The following is a 9,537-nucleotide window of genomic DNA, read 5'->3' as shown; positions in this document are numbered from 1 at the left end:
CTCTCTCTCTCTCTCTCTCTCTCTCTCTCTCTCTCTCTCTCTCAGGTGCGGAGCCATCTCCAGCCCTGCTTTCACCTGGTCGTCGTGGTCGCAGAAGCTCCACCCAGGACAGTAGAGACAAGCCCACAGAGAGACCAACCAATGGGGAGGCAGGAGAGAGGAGCCAGGAGCGGAGACCAGGTAATGGCTCAGAGCATAATTCCATGGTATTACACTGAACAAAAACAGAAACGCTACATGTGGTTGGTCCCATGTTTCATGAGCTGAAATAAAACATTTTCCATACGCACAACAACAACAAAAATTCTCTCAAATTTTGTTCACAAATGTATCTACATCCCTGTTAGTGAGCATTTCTCCTTTGCCAAGATAATCCATCCACTTGACAGGTGTCACATATCAAGAAGCTGATTCAACAGCATGATCATTACACAGGTGCACCTTGTGCTGGGGACAATAACAGGCAACTCTAAAATGTGCAGTTTTGTCATACAACACTATCCCACAGATGTCTCAAGTTTTAAGGGAGTGTGCAATTGGCATGCTGAATGCAGGAATGTCCACCAGAGCTGTTGCCAGAGAATTGAATGTTCATTTCTCTATCATAAGCTGCCTCCGAAGTCGTTTTTAGAGAATTTGGCAGTATGTTCGAAGGGCCTTACAATCGCAGACCACGTGTAACCACGCCAGCCCAGGACCTCCACATCCGGCTTCTTCACCTGCGGGATCGTCTGAGACCAGCCACCTGAACAGCTGATGAAACTGTGAATTTGCACAACAAAATAATTCCTGCACAGACTGTCAGAAACCGTCTCAGGGAAGCTCATCTGTGTCCTCACCAGGGTCTTGACCTGACTGCAGTTTGACGTCGTAACCAACTTCAGTGGACAAATGCTCACCTTTGATGGCCACTGGCACGCTAGAGAGGTGTGCTCTTCACCGATGAATCACGGTTTCAACTGTACCGAGCAGATGACAGACAGCATGCATGTATGGCGTTGTGTGGGCGAGCGGTTTACTAATGTCAACGTTGTGAACAGAGTGCCCCATGGTGTTGGTGGGGTTACGGTATGTATGGGCAGGCATAAGCTACAGACAACAAATTCCTGGAAGCTGAAAATGTCCCAGTTCTTCCATGGCCTGCATACTCACCAGACATGTCACCCATTGAGCATGTTTGGGATGCTCTGGTTCGACTTGTACGACAGCGTGTTCCAGTTCCTGCCAATATCCAGCAACTTTGCACAGCCATTGAAGATGAGTGGGACAACATTCCACAGGCCACAATCAACAAACAGCCTGATCAACTCTATGCGAAGGAGATGTGTCACGCTGCATGAGGCAGATGGTGGTAACACCAGCTACTGACTGGTTTTCTAATCCACGCCCCTACCTTTTTTTTAAGTATCTGTGACCAGCAGATCTGTATTTCAAATCATGTGAAATCCATAGATTAGGGCCTAATGAATTTATTTCAAATGACTAATTTCCTTATATGAACTGTAACTCTGTAAAATCTTTTCAGTTGTTGTGTGTTGCGTTTATATTTTTCTTCCGGGTAGATGGTGCCAGTTCCTCCCATTTGTTTGAAATTGTGGCTTACAGCACCAGTGAGATAGATAGCATAGACAACCAGTCATCAGTCATCTCATCACTCACCATCCCAGACCCAATCAGTCACTGTAGCCCCAAGACAAACTGCTTCATAGGCCCGCCTGGCCAACTTACTATTCAGACCAGCTTTACTCATGTATAATACACATATATAATATGATTTTATCTCAACACTTCTTCCTTCTCAATGGAACCCCCCTCATGTCTAACGTCATCACTGTTCCAACTGTCACTGGTCTGAATGCCCTCCAGTCAAACAGCATTCTCATAACTCAACACAGACTAAATGTGACAAGTTGCCTCCAGCTCTACAGTAAGGGCTGTTATTTATGGTTATGAAGAATTTGTTCTCATTGACTTACCTGCTTTAAAGGAAGGTTAGGTTGATCAATCTTGTTTATAAATCTCTCTCTTGCTGTCTACCTTTCTTTCTCACTCTCACCCTTTCTCTTTATTCTGTTTCTTCTTCCAGTAGGACGACCCAAAAAGGTCAAGCCAGGGGCCAATAGTTCCTCAACAACATCAGAGAGTGTAACCAGTGGCAACACTTCCTCGTTAAGCTGGCCAGCAAAGAGACTTCCAGCGGACTTCTTCCTGTTCAACGGGACGTCCCGTAAAACCCACCGAGTGGGTCACCAGCGAGACTTGGGGGTGTTCCACCGCCCCGCCACACACCCGTTCGCCCCTCCTGCGCCCCTCAAGGGCATCTTCCGTTCCCCATTCGAGATCGACTCCTTCAGTAGCATCGCCAACGGTTACGCTGGAGCCTTCGGAACCGGAACCCAACGGCCTGTAACCACGGTTATGCCTCTGGGGCTGAGGGACTCTGTCACCATGACAACGGCACCCTCCAACAGGAAGTCGAGCGACAGGGACAGAAAACAGTTCCTGGTGAAGCTGGATCACGAGGGTGTGACGTCGCCCAAAACCAAGAATGGGAAAGCTCTGCTGCGTCTGGGTGGTGGCAGGGGGCACAAGGGTCCCTCTGCAGGGGTGGCGGGTGCACCCCTGAGGTACATCCACCCTGCTCTGGTAGTGAAGGACAGGAAGAAAGGAGGAGGAGAGAGTGGAGTGTCCAGGTCTGAGCTGCTCCTGAAGAGGGCTCCAGCCCTCAGAAAAGGGCTCCCCTCATCTGGTTTAGGAGGTCTGGGGGGAGAGTTTGGAGCTCTGGACTGCCCCAGCGACTGCCCCAGCTCTTACTCTGAGCTGGATGAGGATGATGATGATGGAGATGAAGAGGTAGCTCGGAGGAGAGCAGCAGCAGCGGGTGCGGGACGTTTCCTCTCCCGTCTCTCCGTCTGCTCCTCGTCCTCCTCCTCTTCCTCCTCCTCCGGTTCCCTCTCTTCCTCCTCCCTCTGTTCTTCCGACAATGACTCTTCATACTCCTCAGATGAAGAAGGGTCTTCATCCCTCCTTCTCCACAGAGCGCTGCTCCAGCAGCAGAAACACAAACACAGGCAGAGCTTGACCTCTAACCGCTTAACCCCTGACCCCTCCACAAACCCCAAACCTAACGCCGCCTCCTCAGCCTCTGCCCAACCACACGCCTATGTTGCCAAGGCAGCCATGGCCATCACCGGAGGTTCAAAGGTGAGAGGAAGTGACAGAGGAGAGGACAGGAAAGAGTACACATCAAAGGGAAGGACTAATAGTAGCAGTAGCGCAGCCAAAAGCCAAACTAAGAGGAGAGATGGTCCCGGCTCCAATACACACACTTCGACCCCCAACACCCCAGCCTCCCAGCCCAATCCTCCGAAGGACCACCCAGCAGCCAAGAGGCAGAGGATGTTGTCACCGGACCCCCATCCCAATATGTCCGCCCTCCTGCCGGGTCGCCAGCTGTGGAAATGGTCTGGAAACCCCACGCAGGTGAGAGGACACACAGAGTCAGAGTAGAGGCCATTATAACCTGTCCTGTAAGCTGGTATGTGGGAGGCTTGATGGTTAACACAGTCTGAAATAGACTTATTGAGCAAGGTCTTATTAAATTGACTTTTTGAGTAAGATCACTACATTTGTGACCGACTGCCTCGATTCTGTATTACGTGGCAACATTTTACATTTTACTTTTTTAAATTGAACCTTTATATAACTAGGCAAGTCAGTTAAGAACAAATTCTTATTTACAATGATGGCCTACCTGTTAAATTGTGTTTTTTACATTGGAAAAAAGTACAGACTCTAAGCTATAAAATGGTATATCATACACTGCAGTTGATGAACAATGGTAAAGTAATTCTGCTTAGAAGGTTCATAAACTTATAACCCAACTTTTGAGAAAATGGCCCTTGGTGTTTTGGTACACCTACTGGAGAGCTCTTCTTTGTCTACACCTATTCAGCATCGTTCACACCCTCTTAAGCCTTAGCCCCACCCATCTTTTTAAGGATTCACATGTGAGGCCATGTGCTAAACAGGGTGAGTAAGGTGGTGTAGTAAACAACCAAAGATTTCAAGACTAAAAGTGGTTTAAGTAGTAGCCTACAATAAGGGGAAAACTCCATGTAAAACTACACTTTGTCTAGTCCTTGGCCTGTATCCTAATCTGACTAGCAGATAAAAATATTTTATAAATTATTTTAGAATTATTAGATGATGCTTACCCAGACACTTGTCTCAAGTGTGAAAGAAATCCTATAACCACATCTAGCTAAGTGGATGGTCACTATTGTCTAGATGTTCAGGAAATACAATAGATGGCCYTAATCACCCCCAGACACACCTGGCTAACTTGATGGGTCATGCAATCATTATTTTGCGAAGTGGAGTCTTTTGTTTAGACATGTAGCTTGCTAGCTAAACAATTAACCATAATCCCAACCCGTAGCTACAGTACAAACAGATTGTCATAGCTAGCCACCAAGCATGACATGCTGGAGTATGAATCTGCAAGTAGCTAACGCTAACCAACTAGGTTCAATATTAGCTAGCTAGCTATAACTAGCAATGCAAATGGATTTCTGAGATATGAATAATATTACTATATAGATCATACCAGCAAGATAACGATCGCTAGCTAGCTAACAGTATGCTTTAACTTGCAATGTTAACTACTTTCTGACAAAATTAGAAACTTATGATATCTGAAAATGTAGCTAGACTCTTACCCGTATACATGGTTTTAGTACCACTGCTTTAAAGGCTCTGGCCCTAACCATTTTGCCACCATAGAAGTTTGGTTCCATGTTCTTACCTGGACTCCCTCCTAACTTCCCCCCTCTTTCTCCCCCTACAGAGGCGTGGTCTGAAGGGTAAGGCCCGTAAGTTGTTCTACAAGGCGATCGTGCGTGGTGGTGAGACGGTTCATGTGGGGGACTGTGCTGTATTCCTGTCCCCCGGTCGGCCCCAGCTGCCCTACGTGGGGCGAGTGGAGAGCCTCTGGGAGTCCTGGTCCTCCAGCATGGTGGTCAGGGTCAAGTGGTTCTACCATCCCGAGGAAACACGCCTGGGGAAGAGGCACCACGACGGAAAGGTACGATGGATAATCATTCAACAACTTGATCAACTTTTTGATCAAATGTATCAACTATTTGATCAACAAATAATCAACATAAATCTATTTCTCCATGGGATTAATGAAGTGGCTCTTTATTTATCTTTTGATTTTCAATGTATCCCCCCTCTACCCAGCATGCTTTGTACCAATCAAGCCACGAGGATGAGAATGACGTCCAGACCATCTCACACCGCTGTCAGGTGGTCAACCGTGCCGAGTACGAGCACCTGATTCGCAGACGCAAGTCAGGGGGCGGAGCTCAGGACCTGTTCTACCTGGCCGGGACCTACGAACCAACCACAGGCCAGCTAGTCAGCGCCGAAGGCGTGGCCATCGTCCCCTAGCAACAACTATGGAGTGTAAACAAAACAAAGCCTTCAAGATGGCTACCTCATCTCATAGGGCTGGACCGAGCTACTGGCGCTGGTGTCAGTGAAGCATGGTTCTGTCCAGAACTAGAAGAGTCCGGAAAGGAGGATCTTCCTTGGTCTGGTTCTAGTTCTTGCTGGTTCTGGATCTTGGTTCTTGGTCTTATTTGGGTGTGGACGATCCCAAACCCCAACAGGGATAACAGCACTTTGGACCGCAGTGGATTCTATTATCAGCACTGGAGTCATCTGACCTGAAGAGGGACTTCAGTACTCTACTGACCTAAAACAAAGACAAACAGTGCCCACTCTACACTCTGTCTCCAATAGTTGTTTTATAGTCTGTCATGGAGTCAAAGACTGTCATAGACTGACTCTCAGGCAATCTGACAAAGAGAGARTCACCAGGTTGTTGCTGTAAGTGAGAATATGTTGTTTTCACTTCTCAGCCTATAGATATGGTTATATAGAATACATGAAAGAGACTGGGAGAGAGGGAGAACGTAAGGAGGGGATGAGGAGAGCAGAGACTTTTCTCTCCCCCTTCAGGGTTTAATGGTCTTACTGGTGGCCACACTGGTCTGATGATAAATGAACAACGGCAGGATTGAGAAATCCCAACAGGACCAAAAACACTGTAGTTCTGAAGTGTGTGTGTGTGAGAGAGTGAGAGTATGAGTGTGTTTGTGTGCTGAGTGGTTGTAATGGATGCATTTGGTACTTGAAGAGCTGAGTAAATAGTGCTTTAGCGTGTGTGTGTGTGTGTTTGCTTGTCTGTGCGTGCGTGCATTGGTCTCTAGTCTAGACCTCACCATGGAAAACCCTCAATGTCTTTAACACTCAGAAAGTAAACCTACTAAACGTAAATCTATAAATATTAATTAATATATAGATCGATTTACTAACAGCTTCTTCTCTAGACAAAAAAAAGACAAAAAGGATGATTATTTCTCCAGTCAAGCCATACACTTCAATACCTCTCATATCCTCCTATTCAGGTGCATAGATGTACAGCTTAATTATTTGTCTATCTCTGTGTGTTGTACAGCATTATGTATAAAGACGTTATGATTAAACTGTACATAGTATACATATATAATATACATGAAGAGAGAAATATATCCCTCTTTGTTGCTCTTTAGGTTGTGTTATTTTTCAAATACTTTTCTTTGAGTTGTTCTTTTGGCTTAGGGAGGAGGAGGTTTTAGTCCTCTCTTCCTGCACTGAGTATGTGGTGGGGATGGGATGGTATGGGGTCCAAGAGGGGTAAAGCTGTAAATATGCTACAAGGGAAGGGTTCAAGTCCCATTTTTGGGATTAGGGTGGATTTGGTGACTTGGGATGGAAGGGGATGTTTTTATAAGAAAAGTGGAAAAGGCTTTTTGTGTCCACATCATCATTGGTCTGTTTTGTATATTTTTCATATAGGTTTTTATTGTGTCTATTGTTATGTGCTTATTCTCCTGAGGGGGTTTAACAGATTAGAAATACTGGACAGAAACCGAGTTTCTTCTATTTGCTGATCCTTAAAGATCTAGACCGGAGATTTCTAGATGTTCTATATCTATATTATATTCCTAGAGGAGATCTATGTAGGTATTTATCTGGCCTCAAAAAAACTAAACCAAAGCGCATCTATGTTTACGCTTGATCACATTAGAATACAATATGAAGAAATATACAAATATACAAATATTCAATCTAATCAAAATTCCGGGATCCTGCAATCATATTGAAGTAAAATACCTGTGTTCCCTCATACCTGTTGGCATAGAACATCGCTTCACCACCATGTTGCCATGGGAGCAACGTTTTCTTTCTGCACATTGCCCGGCTGTTGCACTTGAAGGCTCCATGACAACCGTATATGACATCACATGAAAGTAAAGGACAATCAGAGCCAATCAAAAGAGGGTAATATATATTTAAAAAAAAAAGATAAAATCAAAATTGTGCTTAATCTTGTTCCTGCATTGCCAAAAATGTCTCTTTCTGTTTTTAATATTTTTATTTTGCCATTGTCTTTTTCCTGACTGTTATGCAAGCCTGGGATGACTGTGTTTTCAGTGTTGAGGTTTTTACAAGGAGAACATTAATGCCTTTTCGTTTGCGACATACATCGACTTTTTTAAACATTGTTGCTGTTACACTGCGAAGCAAAAGCTTTAAAAGAAATCTAATGTGAACATCCATATTATGTTACTTTTTGTAGGTCTTTAAACACTTTTTTAAAAGCTGTATTTTCCTAAAGAAACACTGGATTCAGTTCTAAACATCACATTGGGTAAAGTGTCATCATCCTTGCGCAACCTGTTTTTGAGGCCCACTGGAAACAATTTACTTTGTAGGGTTGATATATACTTTGTAACATTTGTCTCAGTCATTGTTGGAAACATGACTAAAATATTTCCCCTGTGTAAAAAACAAACAAAAAAGAAAAGTTATTTATCTTAATTTTATTGCCTTTGTGTTGCGTTTCATTAAAAAAAACACTAAAAATGATATCAGCAAAGTTTTTAAATTTATTTTTATAGTACATATACAAGTACCTGAATTTAGTTTAGAAGTTACAATTCCTTCACAATCCACTGTTAGGTGCAGAAAGAAAAATAAGCAGGGGAACAGTAAACTGAAACTTTATACCATGTTTGAGTGAAAGAGTGAGAGTGATAGAGCTATGGTCTGTGTGTGTGTGTGTGTGTGTGTGCTGTGTGTGTAGTGTGTGTGTGTGTGTGTGTGTGTGTGTGTGTGTGTGTGTGTGTGGTGTGTGTGTGTGTGTGTGTGTGTGTAGTACAGTGTGGTTTACTGGTAGACTTTCTAAGCAGTACAGGTGGGTCAGGTATTTAGAATAATACAAACGGAGCAGAACCATTAAGACTACAATGCAGCCATATCACATTACCCATGCAAGAACACACTCATTTAAAACCTGTGTGTGTTGTGTGTGTGCACGTTGGTGTGTGTGCAGCACGCAGTGTGTGTGAGTGTAAAGCCTATACAATCCCCTGTAGTGTATAGAGTTTCTTTGACAAAGTGTATATCTTTGAGAATTATATTATTTGATACTTCCCATGATACATTCTTACCGTTTATTACATTATGACAGTATCCTTTGTCACATGGATTTCTGCCATACCCTGCCTAAAGCCTCATGTTACTGTAGTCGGTTCATGGCAACTTACAGAGGACGAGTAGAGGATCTCAACACTGATCTAAGGTCACTTTTGTTTTCCTCTGTAATGTTTTAGGTCAGAATTTGGGGAATGTAAGTTGATCTGCTCTTAAATTCAAAATGGCTTCTGTGCTGCCCCCTATGGTGTGTTTTTGACTGGTTAAAACTGGAAAAGTTGAATCATTCCTTTCCTGAGTGACTGTCCTAATGATCCTTGTCGGGACCAGTGGCGGTCGGTGCCATTTAAGATGAGGGAGGACGGTTTAGTTTTTTAGTCAACATAGCTAATAGAACTAACGCGTTAGTAAACCCGCTACAATCATGCAGTAACGTTACAGTGTACAGTCATTAAGCAGTTTAACACTTACACCAGCGAGCCCCGGTGGCAATAAATTAGTTAAACCAAAAGCTTACCTTGACTTGAAAGAGTGACAGTATTGTGTTGGATAGTCATAGCCAGCTAGCTAACATAGCATTTCTCTGTTTGAGCAGGGTGTTTCAGTAGGCTAAACTAGTTAGCTGCAATTTCTAGCTAAGTAAGTGAAACTGAAAGTGAAAAAAAAATGACAATCTCTCTATCTCACTCTTGCTTCTCCTTCATTTTGGAAGAAATTAATTTGTTCAAAACTGTTCAACTGTTGTCTTTCTCTCTCTTTGAGTCAACTACTCACCGCATGTTATGCACTGCAATGCTAGCTAGCTATAGCTTCTGCTTTCAGTACTAGATTCATTCTCTGATCCTTTGATTGGGTGGACAACATGTCAGTTCATGCTGCAAGAGCTCTGATAGGTTGGAGGACATCCTCCGGAAGTTGTCATAATTACTGTGTAAGTCTACGGAAGGGGGTGAGAACCATGAGCCTCCTAGGTTTTTTATTGAAGTCAAT

The 9,537-nt window shown here is 43.9% G+C and overlaps 1 protein-coding gene across 1 annotated transcript in view; it reads left to right on the top strand.

Annotated features, from left to right (window-relative positions):
- bahcc1b (BAH domain and coiled-coil containing 1b) overlaps positions 1-7,980 on the top strand; it is a 43,638-nt gene extending 35,658 nt beyond the window's left edge. The window contains 4 exon segments of the mRNA XM_070445037.1: positions 46-180; positions 2,087-3,483; positions 4,850-5,086; positions 5,245-7,980. Coding sequence (XP_070301138.1) covers positions 46-180; positions 2,087-3,483; positions 4,850-5,086; positions 5,245-5,454 — 1,979 coding nt within the window. The 3' untranslated portion in view covers positions 5,455-7,980.
- Positions 7,981-9,537: the final 1,557 nt, after the last annotated feature.

This window comes from Salvelinus sp. IW2-2015, linkage group LG8 (assembly GCF_002910315.2).
Source record: "Salvelinus sp. IW2-2015 linkage group LG8, ASM291031v2, whole genome shotgun sequence".
Taxonomy (NCBI): Eukaryota; Metazoa; Chordata; class Actinopteri; order Salmoniformes; family Salmonidae; genus Salvelinus; species Salvelinus sp. IW2-2015.
The sequence above is the reverse complement of the archived record's forward strand: the minus strand, read 5'-3'. Positions and strand labels throughout refer to the sequence as shown.